Source organism: Pangasianodon hypophthalmus, chromosome 2 (assembly GCF_027358585.1).
Source record: "Pangasianodon hypophthalmus isolate fPanHyp1 chromosome 2, fPanHyp1.pri, whole genome shotgun sequence".
Lineage (NCBI taxonomy): Eukaryota > Metazoa > Chordata > Actinopteri > Siluriformes > Pangasiidae > Pangasianodon > Pangasianodon hypophthalmus.
The window spans coordinates 3,630,712-3,656,497 of NC_069711.1; the positions used below are offsets into that span (position 1 = coordinate 3,630,712).

The 25,786-nt window shown below is 40.7% G+C and overlaps 1 protein-coding gene across 2 annotated transcripts in view; it reads left to right on the forward strand.

Moving 5' to 3' along the window:
- The window catches only part of fam210b (family with sequence similarity 210 member B), a 30,138-nt gene that overhangs the window by 1,789 nt on the left and 2,563 nt on the right, over nt 1-25,786 (forward strand). Inside the window, exons 1-2 of one of the 2 annotated variants that reach the window (XM_053227778.1) lie at nt 13,048-13,600; nt 22,718-22,890. In XM_053227778.1, coding sequence (XP_053083753.1) covers nt 13,325-13,600; nt 22,718-22,890 — 449 coding nt within the window. In that variant the 5' untranslated portion in view covers nt 13,048-13,324. Of the gene's footprint in view, nt 1-13,047; nt 13,601-22,717; nt 22,891-25,786 lie in introns of those variants that run through there. The other variant, XM_053227781.1, reaches the window with a different exon arrangement.

The window sequence follows — 25,786 nt, forward strand, 5'->3', positions numbered from 1 at the left end:
AATCGCCTAGTAAATGAAGAAGGAATGGAAGTTTGCACATATTTAGCAGGATTTAGCACAGTGCTTTGGAGAGACAATCGAAAATCTTAGGACTGCTACAGCAGCTGAACATTAAGCACACTGTGAAATTCATTTCTGATCTCCATCTGACACCGAAACGGTGCCATTGGGAGGGGTGGAGTTGCAGAGTTTTAAAGGCATCTATAATGTCGGCTTTGCCTAGCTAGGTGCCTTTACCCCCGTTTTTATGAATTGAATGGCGTGATCTATGGAGGCGTATGACAGAGACAATATGTCTTTTGGAATAAGGCTGTTAATGCTGGGGGTTGTGCTGTGGTGCCAGGATGGCACGTCGGTGATTAATCTTCTCTTGCCCGAGTATTTTCCTGTGGCGACCCATATGTGGTTAATGCGGAAAATAGGGAATGGGGAATGGCAGAAAGGACCAATCAAATACCCTTTCACCAATTCATTTTGCATTAGAGTGTTGAATACTTTGGGTTCTTTTGAAGCTGAGACCGAGTTGTTTAGCCACCCAAGATTTCAGGCAACCCCAAACCTGCAAGAAATTGAGCCACAGGTATATTGGTCTGCATAAGGTGCTTAAGCAGATCAACCCCATCACCTACAAGCTACACCTTACTTTGACACTCCCGCATAACACCCACCCTCCACATCTCCCGTCTGAAACCAGTCATCCCAGGGCAACCGTTTACTAATGTCTCACCTGCCAGTCCACCTGACCCACTCGACATAGAAGGTCAGCCCGCTTACCTGGTAAAAGCCATTCACAACTCCCAATGCAGAAAGACCCGACTGGAGTACCTCATCAAGCGGGAGGGGTACAGCCCAGAGGAACATTGTTGAGTTCCCACACATGCATGAGTTCCATGCAAACCACCTCGAACGCCCAGGCCCACGACCGAGTGGGAGGCCTCACAAGCACTGGGCTCCCGGAATGAGCCATTTCGTGGTGGACTCTGTCAGGTCCACTTGGTCCATGAACTCCATTTCTCAGAACACACCACAGCCTTCAAACATGGTTGCCCCAGACTACACACCCCAGAACACAACACCATTCACCCGCACCCATTCACCGGACTTCTGAGTACACATACACCTGTTCCCACACTCACGCTCACCCTTTATAAAGAGACTTTCATTCAAAGCCTGTTTGCAAAATAAACACTCAGTTTTGTCCCATACACTTGAACCAAGCCTTATTCTGCTGTGTTTGATGTTCTGGTTTTCTGTCTTTTGCCTGTGTCTTGATTCTCACATTTTGCTTTTGCCTAGTTAACTCTGTTTATTGATCGCCTGACCTAAGCCTGATTTTTGACATTGACCTTGCCTTTCGATTTTTGGATTTGTCTGCATTACCTTCATTAAAGCTGTTACCTTTCCTGAAAATTCCAAAGAATAATCTTTTAGGTAGTGCTAGAAGTGTAATATCTCAGTGTTCAAATTACATTTAATCTAAAACAGCTTCATACTAAGCTTCATTATAAAGTGACGATCCTCCATCAAAGGCTTTTATATAACCTATTTATTTATAGGTTTCTGTTGAGGTATAAGCCTAAGCCTTCTTCTGTACTGGTCAGAAGTTTTTATTTAAACTTGCACGTATTAGCCTTTTATATTAGCTTTTCAGTGGTTGCTTTCAAATGTGTTTAACTTACTAAAACTTTAGCTAGAAAACTATTTCTAGTAACCATACAAATCTGCACTCTTAATGCCCCATACTTTCTTCCAGAAGAACTACTGAGTATTTAGGAATAAAGTAATAAAAGTGTTTATTATACAAAACATAAATACACAATATATATAAAGTAAAAATAGAGAAAACGAAATCAATGGACAGAGTCGCCAACATAGGATTCAAATTCAATTCAATTTCATTTGTATAGCGCTTTTAACAAGTCAAGTCAAGTCAAGTGGAGTTTATTGTCATTTCAGCCATATACAAGTACATAGTGAAACGAAACAATGTTTCTCCAGGACCAAGGTGCTACATAAGACAAACACAGAAGACACAGAACTACGGGGACTACATAAATTAAACATAAAGTGCACAAGTGCAAACGTGCGGACGCACAGGACAGAACAAGACAGTACAATAACTACAACGCCAACCAGTACGCAGTTCTGTTTGAAAGTGACCAAGTCACAATAGTGTAAATAATACAGAGTTTGATATAAATAGCTGAAGTAATGTGAACATAATGGTATTGTATTATGTGTAAACAATGGAGATTGTCACAAAGCAGCTTTACAGAAATAAATATTGTGAGGAACGGGACCTGGACACCAACACAGACACAGCACAGAGAGTTCTTAAGTCAGGGGAAAGTGCTTTTTATTTACAGTGAAGTGAAGCAAAGTGAAGGGAATTTAAGCATGCAGGGTCAGGAGAAGGACGTGACGGTGAAGGCTGGCTCTGCAATCTTGGGGTAGCAGCGCTCTGAGAAGTCAGAGGTTTGAAGGCGGCAGCGTTTACAGCGGCACAGGGGTGGCTGGCAGCAGAAAAGGCTTGTCTTCCCTGCTGATATCACCTTCTGAAAGAAGAGACAAATATGAATTAGTAAAGTTGTCGTTGTCCCTTATCTCCCCCTCTACGCCGCTGCAGGCTCCTTTTATATCCTTCCGGCTCCTCCAGAAGGGTAGATTCGCACCGCGATGGAGATTGGCTGCCAGACGTGAAGAATCATAGCGCTCCGCCTCTGAGCCACACACACTCCGACTATCCAAAACAGTGGGGGTGTGGAAGTGACGTTGTCCTTTCAGCACCCTGCCGGCAGTCGTGCGAGGAGAGTTGTGTGTTTTATGTGCTCCGGCTGTCCGCCCGCCTTCAAAGTACCTGTTAGATAGAACCTGCTAGATAGAACCGTAGCTCCTCCACAGCTCACTTAATGGCCAAGGCCACTCTCTCTACAGCTGCATACTTTCGCTCTGCGGGGGACAGTTTTTGGCTCGCAAAAAGGACCGGGTGCTCATCCCCATCAAAGACCTGCGACAGAACGGCCCCAAGCCCCGACTCCGAGGCGTCTGTGTGGACAACGAAGGGGAGGTTGAAGTCGGGGTTCCTCAGAACGTGCAAGCTCATCAATGCCTCCTTTAATTTCTGAAATGCTTCCTCAGCCTCCCGACTCTACTGCACCCAGTCTGGCTGTACCTGTTTCTTGGTGGTAGGTCTTGTGTACTCACATACCGCCTCGATTTTCTTCTCCTGGGGCATGAGCAGTCCCTGACCGATGCGGTACCCCAGGTACTGTGTCTCGGGTAACTCCACATGACATTTTTTTGGGTTGGCGGTTAATCCGGGCTTCCAGAGGGCCTCCAACACAGCCCGCAGATGGTAGAGGTGGTCAGACCAGGTGGTAGAGTGGATCACCACATCATTGATATAGGCGGCTGCATAGTGCCTATGAGGCCTCAGGATGATGTCCATCAGACACTGAAAGGTGGCCGGCACCCCATGCAGGCAAAAGGGGAGAACCCGGTACTGCCAGTGGCCCTGGAGGTAGTGAAGGCCGTCTTCGGCTTGGCCTCCAGGCTGAGGGCCACTTGCCAGTATCCTTTTGTAAGGTCCAGGATGGAGATGAACTGGGCTCTCCCCAGTCGCTACACTAGGTCTTCCACCCATGGGATGGGATAAGCGTCGAAATCTGATATTTGATTTAGCCTCTGGAAGTCGTTGCAAAGCCAGATGCTCCCGTCAGGCTTGGGTACGACCACAATGGGGCTGGACCAGGGGCTGGTTGACTCCTTGTTGATTCCATCCTGGAGCATTCGGCTGACTTCTTCCGTGATTGCCTAACGGCGGGCCTCTGGGATGCAGTAGGGCCGCTGTCTGACCCGACTCCCGGTGGGATTCTGATGTTGTGGTAAACCAGATGCGTTCTGCCAGGGACTGAGGAGAACACGTCCAAACTGGTCCTCCTTCAGCTCCTGGGACTGAGCTGGCGTGAGCTCCTCTCCTTGGTGGACCAAGGTACACTCTGAGGCATCTGTGTGAGGTACAGCAAGAGCAGATACCTGGGGGTTAGGTTCCAACCATTTCTTTAGTAGGTTCACATGATATATTTGGGTGTCAGCTTGCTTACCTGGTTGCTGCAGCCTGTAATTTACAGGACTCGCCCTCTCGAGGACCGTGTACGGGCCCTGCCTTCATGCCAGGAATTTGCAGGAGGCATCGGGAAGGAGGAGGAGGACCGTATCTCCAGGTTGAAACTCCCAGGGTTGGGCAGGACGGTCATAGGCCCTCCTCTGTTCCTGTTAGGCAGACTCCATACATACGATGGGGATGAATCGGTCTATCCGCTCCTGCATTTCCTGGACGTATTTGATGATGGAGCGGAAGGGGGAGGGCTGCTCTTCCCATGCCTCTCGGGCCATGTCCAGCAGTCCCCGAGGTCGCTGTCCTAAGAGTAGCTTGAATGGTGTAAATCCGGTTGAAGGCTTGGGGAGTCTCCCGGATGGTGAAGAGGCCGTAGGGGAGGAGCAAGTCCCAGTTTCTGCCCTCCTCTTCTACCACCCGGCAAAGCATCCTCTTCAGGGTCTGGTTAAAGTGCTACAGCAGCCCATCTGTCTGGGGGTGGTAGACGGACGTCCTCAGGTGCTGAATATGCAACAATCATCCTCTGGCACTGGGGATACTGCTGACAGAAGGCCCGGACCTCTGCGTCCATGCCGGGCCAGATGAAGCGGTCCTTTAATTTTTGCAGTGTATTGCGAGCCCCCAGATGACCTCTCAGGGGATGTGAGTGAGGCAGGTGCAGGTATGGGTTTGGGGAACGACCAGGAGCTCGCAGGGTTCCCCTCGTCACTCTGTATTTTGGTAGAGAAGCCCCACGTACCTGTGTCGGGCAGGCGTGGTTCTGGCTGCTGTAGGATGCCCTTGATGACTCGCACCTGGCTCCAGCTCCAGTGTCTCTGTGTTTCAGCATCACTTGGGCAGTTTGAACTTCTCGGATGTCCCCGTGTACACATGTTATCTTAAGGCAGCTGGTAAGCTTGGGCGTCGGGAAGCTAGAGGGCCGAACCAGGGTGATGGTACTTCCAGAGTCCAATAGAGCCGTGACTGGGTGTCCATTCACCTTCAAGGCAACAGTGGGTAACCGGGGAGTGGATGGCGTGTGTAGGGCACACCCGGTCAGACAGGGCTTTTCGAGGGGTCGACAAGGGGGGTGCATGAGCCTAAGCCTCCCCAGGGGTCGTGTGCTCGGGGCGGCGAGCCTGTGAAGGACGGGGTTGTTCTCGCCGCTCGCCCCTGCCGATCTCCAACATTGCAACCGCTCACTTCAAGACCTCTATCATCTCTTTGGGGTTTATGGCCCCTCGTATCCCGATGGCCTTTAGCTCTTCAGGAGGCAAAGCCCTCAGGAACTGATCCATAGCAACCCTTTCAGCCACCTCGACAGCGGTCAGGAGTTCGGGCTGGAGCCACCTCTTCGTGATACTCAGCAGAGTGTCTATCTGGCTCCTTGGGATGGCTTTGGGGTTGTAGGTCCACCTGTGGTGCTCTGCTGCTGCGCTGGTTGGGGAGAGACCACTGCATAGGAGGATCTCACTCTTAACCATTTCGTAGCGAGACGCTTCTTTCAGAGTCAAGGCATGGTAGGTCCTCTGGGTCTCTCCCATGAGGAGTGGAGCGAGGGCTGGGTCCCAGTCTTCCCGGGGCCAGTTTTCCCTCTGAGCAACTCAGCAAGATAAGTGGTACATTTCAAAGTAACATCTCCATGAATGTCAGGACCCAAGGTTTCCCAGCAGAAGATTGTCCAGAGCATCACACTGCCTCCGCTGGCTTGTCTTCTTCCAATAGTGCATCCTGTTGCCATCTCTTCCCCAGGTAAGCAACGCACATGCACCCGGCCATGATTCATCAGACCAGGCCATTGCTTCCATTGCTTCGTGGTCCAGTTCTGATGCTCACATGCCCATTATAGGCATTTTTGGTGGTGGACAGGGATCAGCATGTGCACTGTGACCGGTCTGCAGCTAAGCAGCCCCACATACAGCAAGCTTCAATGCACTGTGTGTTCTGATACCTTTCTATAACAGCCAGCATTAACTTTTTCAGCAATTTGTGCTACAGTAGCTCTTCTTTGGCATCGGACCAAACAGGCTAGCCTTCACTCCCTATGCACCTCAGTGTACCCATGATCCTGTCACGGGTTTACCGGTTCTCCTTCCTTGGTTCACTATTGGTAGGTACTAACCACTGCATACCGGGAACACCTACAAGAACTGCCATTTTGGGGATGCTCTGACCCAGTGGTCTAGCAATCACAATTTGGCCCTTGTCAGAGTCACTCAGATCCTTACACTTGCCCATTTTTCCTGCTTCCAACACATCAACTTCAAGAACTGACTGTTCACTTGCTGCCTAATACACAGCCTGGCCACAAAAAAGTTGCACACTCTAATATTTCGTTGCACTGCCTTTAGCTTTGATTACAGCATGTGTTTGTCATGGCATTGTTTCAGCAACATTATGCAACATCACAACATTTATTTCTGTCCAGAGTTGCATCCAGCACATACCAAAGACTTTCAATGGGGTTAAGGTCAGTACTCTGTGGTGACCAATTCATGAGTGAAAATAATTCCTCATGCTCCCTGAACCACTCTTTCACAATTTGACCCTGATGAATCTTGGCATTGCCATCCTGACATCCACATTGTCATCCACATGACCTTTTTCCATTGCCCCACAGTCCAATCTTTATGCTCCCTAGCAAATTGAAGTCGTTTTTTTTTTTTCAATTAGCCGCACTAACAAATGGCTTTCTTGTGGCCACACAGCTATTTAATCCCAAACCTGTAAGTTCTTGTCACATCGTGTGTGTGGAGAAATGCTCTTACTTTCACTATTAAACACAGCCATGAGTTCTACTGTCAGTTTTTTAGGATGTGACTACACCAAGCATTTTAAAGATCTCCGATCACAATCATTCAAGATTTTCTACCGACCACATTTCTTCCACAAAGTTGACAGTTCACCACTATCTTTGCAGGTTTTAATAATGCATTGGACAGTTCTTAACCCAATTCCAGTGATTTCAGCAATCTCCTTAGTTGTTTTCTTTGCTTGATGCAGGCCAATAATTTGCCCCTTCTGAAACACAGTAACATCTTTTCCATGACCTCAGGATATGTCTTCAACAATCCATCAGTTAGGGTTAAAAGAATTGTTGCCAGCCGAAACATATTAATCACTGCAATAATGGTCCAATCAGAGGCTCTTAAGTATGTGCTTATTTAAATCCAAACAGCAACCTTTTTTTGGCAAGGCAGTGTATGTACCACCCCTTGACAGGTGGCATTGTAACAAGATCATCAATGTTATTCAATTCATCTGTCATGCTTCAAGTCCTGATTTTTTCACCCAAGGTAAATGTTGAATTTTACTTGCTAGCCTGTGAAACTGTGTTAATTCAAGTTTTAAATCCTCATCCGGGTTGAAATGAGGAACATTTGAAATTGTTAGGCCAACTCGTACTGATGGGGAGAGTGGCATCACCTGTACATAGCTCCTTAATTTAAAGGCCGCTCTCAACAAGCTGATTTGCTAATTTGATGTCATTGACGAAAACAGCTTTGTTCATTCGCATTGCGGACAAAATATTTCTATGTCCTATTTTCTTGCCAATGGCGATAAGGACATCTTCAGCTGAGGTTTTTGGATCAAGTACACACTTGAGGCCGTGACACAGTGATAAGGATGGCGTCCCCACACGAGATGACATCCTTACTGAACTATACCCACTCACTGTCTAAGACACTTATTAGAATAATCTCAATATAAGCATCACCATGCAAAGAAATAGCTAAAAGTTACAGAAAATCTTGCCATGAACACTCTCACACAACTGCTTAACAGCATGCACAGAGAGAGAGAGAGAGAGAGAGAGAGAGAGAGAGAAAGCACATACTGGGCAAACAGTAACATTAGAAAAACATGTTCTTAACAATTAACAGCTTTATGGAAAATGGCTAGGTTAGCAAGATTAGCAATATGATTAGTTAGCTAATGCTAGTATGCTAGGATACAGACTAGTTGATATTTGCTTAGAGAGCTATGTGTAACTGAAAAAATGTTATTATTATAAGACATTTAGATATCAATGTTATTCACTTCACCAGTCAGTGCTTTTAATGTTATGGCTGAAGGGGTATATATTATAACACTGATCTTTTTTATATTATGAATTTAGATGTGCTTTGTCTAGAAACATATTCATATTTATTTGTTAGTGCAGTTATATTTCTAGCAATAGTCAATTTAGGTACATTAAATAAAATGTTGACGACTGGCCTAAGTAAACCAGATGTATGAACATCGTATATACATCTTTAAAAGAACAGATTTACATCATTAGTAATTAACGAATGTGAATGCGTTTCCTAGATAGCGCTGAATTATCCACCAGTGACATCTATTGAAGATGAGCAAAAGCCCTAAATAAGATGTCTTGCAGATAAAAATGTTGACATCATGCAAACATCGCAATGATGTGTTTGTACATATGGGGACACTTTTCTGCTTCCTTAAATCAGGGGATGGAACAAAGATGGTGCCCTAAGCACTTGCTCTAAGGAGAACTGCTGAATTTAAACTGTTACATTAAATGAAATGACTGTCTAAATATTACAACTTGCACAACTGTGTTGGCTATTATTACTTCAAAAAACATTTGGGGACTTCTGACCACAAAGAGTTAGAGACCAGATAAAATTTAAGTCTAAGACAACAGATGCTTCAGATAGTGTAACCCTACTCCAAGACAACTTCCATGACTATTTATCGACTTCACTCCTTTGCCTGTCACTCCCAGTAAATCATCTGCGCTAAAAAAATGTAATATCTGATAATATTCTCCGAATTGAGGGACCATTAACTGTGCATGCGCTGAGATTAAGAACAATAAGGAGAAATCTGCCGTTCTTGAGAAGCGCATCTCTAGTGACGAGTTGCCCTTGGGTTCAGCTGAACTACATATAGCAGCGCTAGAAATTTATTCATGAAGGTGGAATTTCCGTCTATTTGGCATACCCGAGGCTGATAAATAAGATGTGCGGCAAGAAGTTATTTGCATATGTCAAGCTGTCCTTCCTACAGAGAAGGCCAGACTTTCCAATCTCACTGACACTGCGCATCGTCTGGGCCAGAAGAAGGGAAATGAAAGTTAATAAACCAGAGGAATAATTATTCAATTCACATCTAGAGTGATACGTGATTCTGTCTGGAAAGCTGCAAAAAAAAGTCTGAGTACCTGAAAAGTCGTGGCTTGCTTTTTGCAGAAGATCTTTCAAAGACAGACAGGCCACGGCGGATCCAATTGTGGCCTGCAATGAATGGAGCACGTCTCCAGGGGAAATCTGCTTACTTTGTTGACGGGTGTGCCTTTGTAGCCGGAACTGAAATGATTCCTTCTTGATGGATGAGTCAGTATAGCCTATTTGCTTTGTCATTCTCGTTTGTGTTGGGTGTTTGCCTATTTGGCTAGTTTCATTAACCAACACTGGATTTGTGGACATATTGGATCTTAAATGAAGATGTTTTTGTCATCAAGGTTTTGTTCATTTATTTCTATCAAGGGTGAGATATTTGGTTAAGTATTTGTTAGGATTTCCGTTTCACTTAATTAACAGCCCATGTGCGGTTCTCCTTTTCTCTTGTGGTTTTGCTTACTTTTGTGAATCGCTTTATGTTACTTTTGTTTTGTCACTGCCTATAGTTACACTAAATGCCATGGGGTTGAGACAAAATGTTAAACATAAAGCTTTACTTTTATTTGCTAAACAATTAGTTTAGTTATAGTTTTTTTTAGTAGAAATACTTTTTTTTCTACTTTTTAGTAGAAATCTCATTTTATTGATGATTACGAGCGCTTTTGGAAGGCACAGTGGGGTAGCAACATCTGATTTGTGCATGGTTCCGAGGGATCTGTGGGTGTAGTCACCTTGAAGAACAGATTCTCTGGGGAGGTTCTGCATTCAGAATGTGATAGGTCAAGTCATTATTTGTGTCAGATTCTTAAAGTTCATGGCACTACATTTTACATTATGAATGTTTATGGGTATAACTCCTATGGACTATTCACATCTAAGTGCTGATGATAGATTTAATTTCTTGCTAGACTTCTATAATGCCTTTGATATAGTGGATCATGCTCTTCTTTATAGGTCATTACAAAAGTTTGGGTTTGGGGACTTTTTCACGAAAGCTGTACAAAGGATGTATAGGAATGCAAACTGTTCTGTTAAAACTAAATGTGGTTCATCCTCAAGATTTTAATTAAAATGTGGTATTAGACAAGGTTTTCCCATCTCCCCTTACCTCTTTTTACTCTGTACTCAACTTATGAATTTTTTTGTTAAATCAAGCCACTTAAAAGATATATCTATTGCTGACAGGGATATTATCATTTCTCAGTTAGCAGATGATACAGCACTGTTCTTGAAAGATCATCAGATTTCAGCTGCTCTTAATGTGATAGATGCCTTTTCTAAAGCCTCTGGTCTTTGTTTAAACATCGGTAAATGTGAACTGTTGTCCAACATATCACTAAAATACCAGTGAAGGATTCAGTGACATATTTAGGGATTGTCATTGCGAAAGATCAAACCTCCAGATGTAGGATAAATTTTGATCCTGTTCTTCAGAAGACCAAGAAAAAGTTGAATCACTGGCAATTGAGGGACTTATCCCTAAAAGGTAGAGTTTTGTTATGTAAAGCTGAGGGATTGTCAAGATTAGTCTATGCTTCCACTTCACTAGATGTTTCTAAGGAGATGTGTAAAGCGATTGACACCACTTTGTTTAACTTTATTTGGAGAAACAAAACACGTTATATTAGGAAATCTGTAGTAATGAATCCTTATGAATCTGGTGGATTGAACTTTCTTGATTACTGTACTCTAAATAATAGCTTTAAAATTAATTGGATTAGACACTTCATTCTACACGCTAATTCTCTTTGGAATTTTATACCCAATGTTGTTTTCTCAAAACTGGTTGGTCTTAGGTTTCTTTTGATGTGTAATTACAAAATTGACAAAAGATGAAGTTATCTTGCTTTAACAAACAGTGTTGCTGGCCTGGTCTCAAATTTACAAACATACCTTTTGCCACTATAGATATTTAATTTGGAACAATTACAATATACTTTTTTTTTTTTTTTTTAATCTTTAATTTTTGAGAGATACTTTTTAGCAGGCATAATAAGAGTCAGTCAGTTATGAAATCAAGAAGGCATGTTGCTCACTTATTCTGAGTTTCTAGCTGTCCATGGAATACCAGTGACACCAAGGGAGATCTCTAATGTCATGGATGCAATTCCCACAGGGGTCATGACATTATTCAGAACTAACATCCATAGCAGTGTTGCGCCCCCTTCTGTTGCTGATTTGCATGACACCTCAGTTGGACAACTTTGTTTCCCTTCTGGAGCAAAAACTATCTTCTTAAAACTTCTTTATTTCAAAATGATATTGTCTCCACTCCAAATTGTATGTTTTACTGGAATAGACTGGTGAAGGATTTAGATTGGAAGGCCATCTGAACTCTACCAAATATTTATTGGTAAACAAAGTGAAGGACATTACTTATTAAAATTAAACCACCCAGTAAATAATTTCCTTGTTAAATTTAAAAAGGATATTAATTTGAATTCTTCTTTTTTTTGTGAAACGTCTGCTAAGACATTGTTTCATTTATTCTGGCATTGCCCTCATGTTTAAAGACACTTTGGAAAGTTTCGGCTAGATTTATAACTGATAATATTGACCGCACTTGTTCTTTGTGTTTAGAAAATGTTTAATTTGGTTTTACTAATATCCTCTCAGACAAAACAAAAGAATATTATATTACTAATTTAAGTTTAATTTTTGCTAAATATCATATACATAAATGTAAATACAGTTATACCAAGCCTTTGTTTTTGATTCTTGAACAAGAGATTTAAATATATATTAAAACTATTATTCAGATAACAAGAAGGCTGTTATAGGCAGGATATCTCTCTCTCTCTCTCTCTCTCTCTCTATATATATATATATATATATATATATATATATATATATATATATACAGTACTGTGCAAAAGTCTTAAGCACATGCAAAGAAATGCTGTAGAGCAAAGGTGCCTTCAAAAAATAATGAAATTAAATGTTTCTACATAAAAAAAGATACTATAAAGTGCAGTAAACAGTAATAAATGAAACAAAGTAAATATTTGGTGTGATGAAAAAATAGTAGTTTCAGGTACAATGTGTGCAGTTTTATAAGGAAATGAGCTGTAAGTGTTACTGAGCATCTTGCAGAACCAGCCACAATTCTTCTGGACACTTTTACTGTCACACTTGCTTCTTATTTTTGCAGCAAAACCCAGCAGCCTTCATTATGTTTTTTTGTCTGAAAAGTGTCTCTTATGGAATCTGCTGCTTTCTTTACTGACATACAAACATTTTTCTGTAACATTTAATTTAGTGTTGGAAAACTAATGTTTGGAAATCTAAAATGTTTTTGTTCTGAATCAATAATGTAGAAGTCATAAAATAAAAATCTTTAACAAAGTTTGTACCAAAAAAGATAGGGTGCCTAAGACTTTTGCACAGTACTGTGTGTGTATATAAATATATATATATATGTGTGTGTGTGTGTGTGTGTGTGTGCGATTCTTAAATTTATTTATGTAATTGTTAGCCCATAACCTGGCTACATGATTTTTTTTGTTTTGTTTTGTTTTGTTTTGTTTGTATCACTGTATTATGGTTCTGAATGTAATTTGACTGTGTCTTTGTCTGTTGTACTTTACTGAATTTCAACAAATATAGGCTATATATTAAAAAAAATAAAAATAAAATACATTTTTAAAAAGTGGCGGCCGAAATTTCGACATTTTTTTATTTTATTTTTATATATACACATGATTTTTAAAGTGATAGTTCCAGGATAATCTTGCTGTTGCTGGCTATTGGATACGAAAAGTGGTATCACCCATTCTTAGTTTAAACCCCGCCCCCAAACAAACAGCTAAGAACCTCCTCCTGTTCTGTAAGGACAGGGAGCGAGTGCAGTGTTGGCTCTGTCTCGTCGCGGTCTCCTTGGTTGGGTTTAGCACATTATAAATGCTTTACTATACGGTACTATTTTTGCCAGAGGCGTATCCCCACCCTTTGGGATGACCTTGAGGGTACTGTGGATTGTTTATTCATTTTCTTTTTTTTCGGGTCAAGCATAAGTAGTTTTTGTTATCTTCGCCTGAGATAAATCGCCTCAGAAAGCCCGGGTCAGTCGCCATAAGAGTAGGAAGAGACAATGTTTCTATTTCGAGGAGCGAGGTCTGTGGTTCCTTCATCACTGAGGTATTACAACTTCACGAGTTCAGTGCATGTTGCAAGAAACACACCGCGGGACGCCATATGGGCATTGCATAAGTCTAGCATTATTTCCTCCTCTCAAGTGCGTGACAGAGGCGCAGATAGTGTCAGTGTTTTGCATTCTGGAGGAATACTACAGGACAAATCTGTCAAAAGCAACAAATATGTGTCTCATCCTTGGATGAAGAGGGAACCAGCCCCACAGGTTCAAAAGGTAAACTGTCACCAAACAGAAATTACTAGCTGGCCACTTGTCATTATGTAACGCACATGATTGCAGGCGATTTCTTTCTCGGTTTTATTTTGATTTTGTTAGTACATTGGCATGTATTCTTAGCTGGTCAAACTGTTAGTATGCTTTCTTGGCTTGGGAGATAATGTCAACGCCCACTCTGTATCTGTACTGATAAATAAACTCCCAGTCATATGTAACCTGTGACCCATGACTGGGAATGTTTCCTGGAGTTTAATTAATCTAACAGATCTTCCCCAGCTAGCAAACATACAATGAAAGAAGACATTTATTCAACCTCACTTTCCTTATTTATAAATGTTATACAAAACAACAACAACATCATAATTATTATAATACTAATTATTATTATTAATATTAATAATAATAATAATAATGTTGTTGTTGTTGTTGTTTTAGTATTAATCATCATCATACAGCCCAAATCATCGTCATCATGCCAGCGCAAAGTGGTTTACAGTCTGAAGCAAATAAATAAATAAACAGAAGTTAGTCAAAAATAAAATAGGAAAAAATAACGAAATAAAACAGCAGTGACAATGAGGAAAATAATAATTATTAAGGTATACAAATTATGTAATCAAGTGTCTGAAATAGATTAAAAGAATCAGAATGAGCTTTTATTGCCAAGTGTGCTCTCACACACACACACACACACGGAATATGACTTCCAGCGCACACATACCAATAAGACGGCAAGACATATAATAATAAAATTTGCTAATAATAATAATATGAGAGAATATATAACACTGTACAGTAGACACAATTAAAAATAATAATAATAAAAGTACAATAATTAAAATAACTAATGTAAAAGTAATGTGTGAGTAAAAGTAAACTAAATAATAAAAGCTTGTTAAAAGTAAAAGCTTGTTTGTTTGTTCGTTTGTTTAAAATCAATGAAAGATCAGCCTGACGATTGTTTAATGGTAATGTGTTCCACATCTTTGGTGCAGAAAAAGTTATAGCTGTTTCACCATTCTTTTTATGTTTCATATGTGGAATATGGAGAACGATAACACTGGAACATAGTTTATCAAGCAATCAGAGATGAATGTAGGTGATACACATTTAAGGTACTTAAAAACTAATAATAAAATTTTATAGGCAGCGCTACAGGAAAGAGCCAGCCAGTGGTGTGAAGCTAAAACTGGTCTAATATGATCTCATTTTCTACTAAATGTTAAGATCCTTGTTGCTGCATTTTGTTCTGTTTGTAGTTTCTTTGTTGTTGGAGGAAAAGGTGAGAAGAAACAAAAGCATGGATCAATTTCTTTGTATCTTGTAACCAGAGATAGGGTCTCACCCTGTGCAATATTCCTTGCAGGATAGAATGCAGTTTTAGTAATGTTTTTAATGTCTGGTTTAAAAGTTTAGTCAGAGTCAAGAATTACACCGTAACTTAACTTTTGCCTGTAGAAGTAGATTTCCAAACCTGTTTCATATCTTTTTTCTTTTTGCTTCACCATCATTTACCAGTATGCTGGACAGAAAGGTTAACAAATTATCAACAGTACTTACATCATCTGGTGCTACATATATAAATTGTGGATCATCTGTATAGCTATGAAAATTGACTCCATGACTCATCATAATCTAACCCCATGGCAAAATATTCAAAGAAAAGTATAGCTGCAAGTGCCAGTCTATGGGGTCCAAGCAGTTTTTGCAGATAGTGCCCCCAGTGGCCAATTCTTGCGAAGTTACAAAGAACAATAAAGACAACAGTTGAACTTACTTATGAAGTTAGAGGATATAGCCACAGAGGTTCAAAAGTTAAATTGTTTATGTCACCAAACAGAGATTATTAGTTGGCCACTGGTCATTAAGTAACGCAGATGGTTACGTTCCACTTCTTTGTCGGTTTTGTTTCGATTTTGTTAGTACATTGGCATGCATTCTTAGCTGGTCAAACCGTTCAGTATGCTTTGTTGGCCTGGGAGATAATGGCAACGCCCGCTCTGTGTTCGTGCTGATATAGGTTACATATCACTGGGAATGCGTGCACGAGTTTAATTAGTCTAACAGATCTACCCCAGCTAGCAAACATGCATTAAATCGGTGGTTTTAAAAAGAAGACGACATTTATTCAATCTCAATTTCCTTATTTATAAATGTTATACAACAAGAATATTATTATTATTATTAATGTTCACAGCATGAGACTGAAGAAAAAGTGTGATCTCTGTGACTCTGATCGTGGCATGGATGTTGGTACCAGATGGACTGGTTTGAGTATTTCATAACCAGGGAATTTCACACAGAACAGTCTCTAGAGATTACACAGAATGGTGCAAAAAAACAAAAAAACATTGCATGAGCAAGAGTTCTGTGGGTGGAAATGCCTTGTTGATAAGAGAGGTCAGAGGAAAATGACCAGATTGGTTTGAGCTGCCAGGAAAAATACAGTAACTCAAATAATCACTCTTTACAACCGTGGTGAGCAAAAAAGCATCTCAGCATGCACAAAACATCAAACCTTGAGGTGGATGGGCTACAACAGCAGAAGACCACATTGGGTTGTTCTCCTGTCAGCCAAGAATATGAATCTGAGGCTGTCTTTGGGCACAGGTTAACCCAAACTGGAAAGTTGAAGATTAGAAAAACAAATCACCTGGTCTTTTTTCCAGTCTTCTCCTGTCCAGTTTCGGTGAGTCTGTGCTCATGATAGCCTCAGTAAAGGTCGTATACTCAATATTCATTTTTACTCTTATTCTTAGACCCAGTCCGCTAATTTCCACCATGATGGATTTTTCGCTAATTTGCATAATATTCAAAACCTATTTTTGAACACCAGTTGTAGGATTTTTGACTGATCCTTGCATACGTGGTGTCAAACTATTCAGGAGAGCGTGAACTTCAGTAATTATCAAAAACATGTTGACATTGGTAAACAATATGGCTGCCGTCAATCGATTCTTACATAAATCAATAATTTACTCAGAGAGCTGTAACTTATGAATGCTTGTGTGTATCCAGAAGAAACCTGAAAGGCCTTTGCAGGACAAGATTCTGAGCTTATGTGCAAAGTTTGGGGTGTGGTCATGCATAGGGGGCAGAGCTGAGGTCATATAACTGTTACACAGGAGCCATAAGTCCGATAAAACTGAAATTTGGTATGGTGCATCATTATACTAATCTGTAGTTTGATTGTTATCTTCACTAAACTTGAATGGTAGGTTTGAATATGGGCCCACTACTCTCTGATGCAATCTCCGATGGTTCCTGCGTAGCGGTCATTTGAAGTGCACAGCATAGTACACCATTTTACAATTTAACCCATATCTTGAGATCTGTGAGACCTAGAGACATTTTTTCAGCAGCTGTTGCCTCTTAAGACTTAGAAAAGTTTAGGCCAAAGTTTGAGTTGCTTTGCACCACACTCACCATTTCTACACTATCCCCCCCCCCCCCCCCCCCCCCCCATTTTTGAGGTAAAGCATGGCAATCAATTACCATGTTACACTGCACACCATGTACGCTATACATCATGTAATGTGGCTCAGAGTTTACAGTGAAGAAGAAGAATTATTTTAAATGATGGTGCACAGTCACATAAACATGCTAATAGTGATTCACTGTCATAGCGCCACCAACTGGCAACAGGAAGTGAGGCTTTTAAACCAAACTTTTAAATACTCTTTCTAGAGGATTCATCTGATTCACACCAAATAAGGTCAGCATGATGTCAAGAGATCCATCATGTTAAATTGCGAAGCAAATGTCGACATCTCGAAGAGTGTTGCCATGGCAATATAGACTCACTGCACTCACACGCTTTATTAGGAAGACCTGTACACGTACTCATTTGTGCAATTATCTAATCAGCCAATCGTGTGCCAGCAGTGCAGTGCATATAATTATGCAGATATGGGCCAGCAGCTTCAGGTAATGTTCACATCAATCCATCAGAATGTGTAAAAAATGTGATCTTAGAGATTTTAACCATGGCATGATTGTTGGTGACAGAGGGGCTGGTTTGAGTATTTCTATAACTGCTGATCTCTTGGGATTTTTCATGCCCAACAGTCTCTAGCATTTACTCAGAATTGTGTAATATAGAAAAAACATCCAATAAGCAGTAGTTCTGCAGAAAACCTTGTTGATGAGAGAGATCAAAAGAGTGTGGCCAGACTGGTTTGAGCTGTTTTGAATCTTTGTTTTGAGAGCAAAGGGAGGCCCTACCCAAATTAGTATAGTGTTCCTAATAAAGTGCCCAGCGAGTGTAGGTGCTTCACTGTAAATATAATTAATTTTAATTAATTAAGATTAATCTTAATCTTATTTAGTCTAAATGATCAGTCTCATTAAGTCAGTGTCATTAGTTAATCAGTCTCATAGAACATCCCCTTTTTAAGTTATTAAAATTACCAACCTTTAAATAAGTCAAAATCATTAAAACCTCAATTTTAGTTAAAAACAGTAATAATCAGTGACTTGGTGTCAGAAGGGTTAGTTCTGAATAGTTTGACTTCTTGCAGTATCAAAGTAATAACCACAACAAGACAATAACACATTCAATAATATACACTGATCAGCCATAACATTAAAACCACCTGCGTAATATTGTGTAGGTCCCCCTTGTGCCTCCAAAACAGCTCTGACCCATCGAGGCATGGAGTCCACAAGACCTCTGAAGGTGTGCTGTGGTATCGGGCACTAAGACATTAGCAGCAGATCCTTTAAGTCCTGTAAGTTGCAATGTGGTGCCTCCATGGACCGGACTTGTTTGTCCAGCACATCCCACAGATGCTCAATCGGATTGAGATCTGGGGAATTTGGAGGCCACATCAACACTTTGAACTCTTTGTCATGTTCCTCAAACCATTCCTGAACAATTTTTGCAGTGTGGCAGAGTGCATTGTCCTGTTGAAAGAGGTCACTGCCATTAGGGAATACCGTTGCTATGAAGGGCTGTACTTGGTTATCACCTACTTAAACATTGGCAACAATGTTTAGGTAGGTGACATGTCAAAGTAACATCCACATGAATGCCAGGACCCAAGGTTTCCCAGCAGAACATTGCCCAGAGCATCACACTGCCTCTGCTGACTTGCCTTCTTCCCATAGTGCATGCTGGTGCCATCTCTTCCCCAGGTAAGCCACGCACACTCACCCAGCTGTCCACACAATGTAAAAGAAAACCTGATTCATCAGACCAGGCCACCTTCTTCCATTGCTCCATGGTACACTTCTGATGCTCACGTGCACATTGTAGGCACTTTCGGTGGAGGACAGGGCTCAGCATGGGATCTCTGACTGGTCTGCAGCTACACAGCCCTATACACAGCAAGGTGCAATGCACTGTGTGTTCTGACACCTTTCTATCATAGCCAGCATTAACTTTTTCAGCAATTTGTGCTACAATAGCTCTTCTGTGGGATTGGACCAGACAGGCCTTCACTCCCCATGCGCACAGTGAGCCTTGGGCGCCCATGACCCTGTCGTCGGTTCACCAGTTGTCCTTCCTTGGACCACTTTTGGTAGGTACTAACCACTGCATACTGGGAACACCTCACAAGACCTGCCGTTTAGGAGATGCTCTGACCCAGTCGTCTAGCCATCACAATTTGGCCGTTGTCAAAGTTGCTGAGATCCTTACGCTTGCCCATTTTTCCTGCTTCCAACACATCAACTTCGAGAACTGACTGTTCACTTGCTGCCTAATATATCCCACCACTTGACAGGTGCCATTATAACAAGATAATGTTATTCAATTCACCTGTCAGTGGTTTTAATGTTATGGCTGATCGGTGTAGCATTTATTGAAATAGAAAAGAATAAACACCAATTAATTATTAAATATGAACATAATTCTAAATAGGGACAGACAAAGAAGAGTTGTGTGTGTGTGTGAGAGAGAGAGAGAGAGAGACAGGAAAGGAATGCGTGTGGGTGTGTGCGCGTGTGCATGAGGGAAAGAGAAAGCATCCTCTGCTTATAAAAATTAGCTGAGCTTATAAAAATGAATTACCACAAAGCATCTAAGATGTGTGGCTGTGCCTCCTGGTATGTGAAACAAGGAGAACAAAAGAGAATAGAAATATGGCATGGAATTTAAAAGACTTGCACGTAGTGGGTGGCAAGCATTAGAAACTATGAAAATATTTCCAATGGTAAAATAAGTTCCAAAGTGCAGTAACATTAATGGGAATAACGCTAGGGAGTTCGGATCTTATTTTTCCTCGACATAAACAGACAATCTCAATCATTGACTGAGTGACTGTGTTAGTAAGTGTGTCACTCAATCATTGACTGAGTGACTGTGTTAGTAAGTGTGTCACTCAATCATTGACTGAGTGACTGTGTTAGTAAGAACAGAGTGAGATTGCATGCAAAGATAAGAGACATGAGTAGTAAGCATGAGTTTACTGAGTTTACCCTTTGTTTAAAAAAAATGCTGATTTTATGTGCGCAGCTTCAAATTACTCAACAAATTAAAACTTTGAAAGAAATAATCATAAACACTATCTTTTACTGCCCGGATGCACAGTCTTATTGGAGTTGTTTTTAGTTTTTGGAATGTGGATGTGGCTTGAGCCTTTGAAGCGTCTTTGTGATTGAGCACAGATGCAGCCTTTTTCCGCATGTAGTTGTCCATGTGCAGCGTTGGGTGCTGATGAATAGTGATGCAGCATGTTTAATTTCTAGTCTTCAGGTGCATTTTGCACATTTACAGTCCGTGGATTGACAGTTCATTTGGCTTCATAACTTCATCTTCATAAGTCCAGCTATCCAATGAAAATAAAAGCAGCTGTTTTGCATATCCTTAAAAGTGAAAGTAAACTTGCACCATTGGGAGAGGTGAGCATTTCTCTCATTACGATCTCAGATGAGAGAAAAGTAGGCCTTCGTTTGCAGCTAGATCACGTATGGCAATCAGCCTAAGAGAGAGAGCTTCTTTCTTTTACGGTCCATCCCGGTTGCCCGTTGGATACAGAGAGCGCAAACAAAGGCGGGTGAAGTCCTTTTGATTGCTCGCATAGTCTCTATGGCTCTAGTCATCCTATGTACTTCTGGTTGCTAAAAAAGTACTTTAGTAAAGGTGTGTCTCCTGTCTGTGGATGTATGGTACCTACAACTGCAAGCTCTGCAGTGTGAAAATGGTATGACAATATCAACTCGACAATGCTAGCGGCATGTATCACAGGCCTTTGGATCCTCAGATAGCAGGCAATGTGAGAAACGAAGCTCAGTGTGATAGACTGAACTGTGACTGACATACAAATTCACATAAAAAAATTTGTAGCTAACTGAGAAGATGGTAGAATCACTGGCTTTGGAGGGCAGGTTACCTGTAGCTCTGACTGTAGTAACAAGTTATTATTCAGTTCCAAAATATTCAAAAATGTCTGATGTGCAAGAGAATAACAAGTCTTTTTTTGATGGTGTTTTATAGTAACATACCACATCATAGAATCACCATGTGATAAGATCTCAGCATGTGTGCACAAGAACGTATCCAGGTGTTTAAACACTGCCCTAAGCTGGTAGGAAGGGTGATAGTCCCTCTCTGGTGGGGAGCCACCCCTAAGGGTACCCCTTTCATGGGGAAGGAAGGTCTTGTGTCTCCAGCGATGCAGGGCTCATGCCCCTTTTGTTAAGATGAGGACATATTGGTGATGGGCATGGTTGGGGTCCAGCCATAGGTTGGTGACCCATCTCTGAAAATTTCTTAGTTCTAGCAGGCCCAAGGGCACCCCTGCCATGATCAGTAAGCCTAGCGTTCTTAGTAGGAGTCAGAATTGGACATATTGGCCGACTCTGCCACTTTTCGGGGCATGAAGGAAGCCATCATCCTCACTGAATCCAACTGTATGCTGTTAAAGGGGATTTGCCCGTTCAGCCACATCAGCATTAGTGAGGTCAAGCACTGATGTTAGACAAGAAGGCCTGGCGCACATTTGGCATTCAGGTTCATCCCAAAGGAGTTAATTGGGGTTGAGATCAGGACTCTGTGGAGGCCACTCGAGTTCTTCAACTCCAACCTTGGCAAAGTATGTCATTATGGAGCTCGCCTTGTCCACAGGGGCACTGTCATGCTGGAAATTGTTTGGGCCAGGTGATGACAGATGGTGATGTTATCTGTCATCTGGGTCATCACAGCACATAGACTGTCTCACACTGATCTTAAAATGAATAAATCATGTGTCCATTAACCATAAAATCAGAATATATTACAAAACAAGAAATAATCCCACAGTTGCCCCCTTTGAACAACACCAAATGTGTTTATTTAAAGCAAGCTTAAACTTCCTGTACTGTCCTACATACCGTAACCACTGGCCAGTTGACTAGAAACACAGATACAGCAACAGCGAATAGCAACAGCGAATCATAACATAACAAGCTAACAGGAGGATGACGAAGAATACCATGAAACACAATAGGGTTTCACGGCAGTACTGCCACCAACATGGACTGCAGGGGAAAAAATTATTATTTCTAATGCAATAACATCATAACATTATGATGAATGGGATTAGATGCCATATTTTAGGTCTCTTTATCAATGTTCACTCAAGTTCAAGTCCAGGCTGAGTCACTTAGGAACATTCATAGTCTTATCTTAAAGCTTTTATACTTCGTTTAGTAACTGTGTAAACTGCTACATGACAAGATATCTGAAATCTGAAAAAGGTGTAAGGGGTCTGAATACTTTCTGAACCTATTGTGAGTATTTACAACTATACATGGAGATGTTTGCAAATGGAGTTTAATGGAAGCAAGGCAACAGCCCACCCTTCAGTCACAAACAGTTGAGCAGTCTTTGTGACTGAAGCGTCTGCCATCAGAGTCCAAATAATTATGTTTTGCTCTTTCAGTGTTGATACAAACTCAGGTCAACTGGGCCCACTCTGCATTTTTATACATGCAGTGGAGCATGGGATAATGTCAACTGCTTAATAGTATCATATGGTACATCTGTCTGGAAACATCTGCACTTTCTTCATTCATTTATATAGGTTTTTCCTATCATGTCACCTGTCTTTGTATGTTCTAAATAAAATAAAAAATAAGCTTACATTACTGTGATAGTTATTTCTCACAATGTTATTCTCTTCCTCTTATTAGGTACTGCTTTCTACAAGCCCACAGGGAGGAGCTGAAAAGCCAGAGCCTGAGAAAAAGCAGAATAAAACAAAAGAGCTGAAGAAGGTTTTTAAGGAATACGGGGCTGTTGGTGTTTCATTTCACATTGGAATATCTCTGATTTCTCTTGGAATTTTCTACATTGCTGTGTCTAGGTAAGGCAGCTCTGCTTCTGTATTTTTGTTTTAAAAATGGCTTAAGTACAAGACAAAAAAACAGACAAATAAATGTTGGGCAGAAATGTAAAAATAAATTCATATTGGTTTCTTTTATGCTTTTATGTCTTTATTCATTTGAGTATTTCTTTAGTTCTACGTTTATTTATACATTTCCTCCTCCAGTATGGTAACCCAAACCTAAATCTAACAAGGTGTATTGGTTGGGGGTGTATTGCAACACAGACCAGAGTACAGCATGCTGATTGAATGTATTTGAACAAGGTGTTGCCAGGTGTGTGGTTTTCCAGCAGAACTAAGCTACTTTTAAATGGGACTTGAGGGTAGTTTTTTTTAGAGGTTAGGCATTGTTCATAAAATATTTTAACAATAAAAATTTAATTTTATTCCAGACGTCTTTTTAACTGGATAATTTGGCACATTTTCGTTAAATGAGAACAAAGATTAAAACTGCGATTGAACCGGACACAGGTAATCCAGCTAGAGGTGGGCGACCTGAAAAATATCATCTCGATATGCAACCAGATTATTTACTTTAAGACTATCTGTTCCAATACTTTTGCTCCAAAGGTGCCATGTTATAAGTTGTTAAACATATCTAGATATAACTATCAGGAACTGAAAGCTGAAATTCTCATCTATTGTCTCATATTCATCTTTTGATCTCAAACTCAAATGTCTTCAGAGAATAGAAAAAACAAAAGAATTGGCCTTGCCACTCCAATATTTTCAGAGGGGACTGTATATGGACGGGGATATTTGTCCATTTTTATTGCAGAACTACACTAATGCAGCATGTCAGGATACTGAAAAAGACCAGAATAACATGTTCCCTACTAATTTAAATGTGGCTTGTCTGAATGTGATTCCCAGTATCATATCAAGACCCTGTTTGTAAATTAAGCTCACATGGAGTCGTGACCCCTAGTTTGAGAACCCCTGCTGTAATGGCAAAAAATGTCAGTGCTTAATATTACGAGAAAAACAAAGTCTAAATATTTCGAGAAGAAAGTCATAATACTATGACAACATGACACATAAAATTAGTGTGTTAAAATGAGGGATGCTGAGGATTTGGTGTAGTTATTGTTTCTTTTGTTGAAGGAGAAATCACAGGCGGTGGTCACCTTCAAGTCTGGACACATCGGCATGCCATCCAAAGAGGGTGTAGATGTATGATAAACTAGATAGTGCCGTTCCTGCAGAAACTGCAAGTGTGTTTGTGAAGCAAATCTTCAAGGTTGGCCGATGGAGAAGAAATGGTTGTTGTTAGGTCGAAGCGGAAATAACAAGGTGTAAAGTGTAAGACCACTGAATTTTGTTTGTGCACACAATGTCAAAAGTGACAAAAGCACAAGAGGTGTTGGAAAAATTAATTTGAGTATGTGTCCCTTAATGTTCATTGTTTCACACAGCAACCTGTGTTGCTACCTAAGGAAACTTTCAACTCTCTCATGCTCCTGTACACTCACAGGGCTACAGATTTCTTACCCAGTTTTATTATTAATTATTAGTGTTATTATTGCATACGATTTTTGCAATGATACATAGATACACTCACTGTCCACTTTATTAGGAACACCTGCAAGTTCATGCAGTTATCGAATCAGCTAGGCATGTGGCAGCAGCGCAATGCAAAAAATCATGCAGATACAGGTCAAGAGCGTCAGGTAATGTTCACATCAAACATCAGAATAGGGAAAAGGTGTTATCTCTGTGACTTTAACCGTGGCATGGTTGTTAGTGCCAGATGAGCTGGTTTGAACCTGCTGATCTCCTGGGATTTCACACACAACAGTCTCTAGTGTTTACACAGAATGGTGTGGCAACAACCATGCCACAGATCACACTTTTTCCTCATTCTGATGTTTGATGTGAACACTCCTTTAACAGCACTGAGGAAGGGGTGAGAGAGGAAAAAAGACTAGAGAAAGAGTGACGGAAGGTCAAAACAAACAAACACTCAAAACTCAGAAAATACTCACCAAATCACTTAGCTAATTACTTGGTTAGTGTCAGAAGTGCCTGATGATCAGTTCGATGCCATAAATGTGTAGATTAAACTGTACAATGAAAGCTGATGTCACCCGCTCTGGCTTTCCCCCATCGAAATGAATAACGGGAAGAAAGAAGGATGGCTTGAATGAGAAGGATGCATGCAATTTGTCTGTATTTTGGCATGATAATTCCTGGTGCACCTTCATTTCATTATAGGTTGTGAATTTAACAAATTAGAGCAGTTAAAAATCCCATTCATGTGATTGGTGGGGAAAAGGGATAAAAAAAAAAAAGGATAGCAGGAGAACGGATCAATATTTCCAAAACCTTTAATAAGCACACTTCTCAGGGTCAGACTGGACATGGTACAGTCAGTTTGATGTCAACATCACAAAAACCGTAGGAGTAGATGAAAGCTGACAAAAGTGTTTGAATAGGAATTTTTGTATATTTTAATTATATACACATCACATTAAATAAAATTCTTTCTTTTTTTCTGTAGTGTATTTGGTAAATTGGTGTATTTAATACATTTTGAACTTGGTATGGGTAAGAATTGCCTTTAAAAACATTTTTAAAAAATCAGAACCCTAAATACAAATCTCAAAATTTAAAACCTCAAAAATACAGATTTTATGTACATTAAGATTTATGCAATCCTTTATGCTTTCTTCCTCTGAATCAACAGGATCCAAAATCAAAAGCAGTATTTTAGGATCAGCATATGCATTCCCTTTAACTGATAAACTTGGACAACAAATAGAATGCCGGCCCATCCACGGCCCTATCCATTAACAACAGCACAGTTTATATGTGAGGAGACATTGTAATGTAATTGGGCTTAATTATGATCCACTATGCCATTTTATAGCAAGGT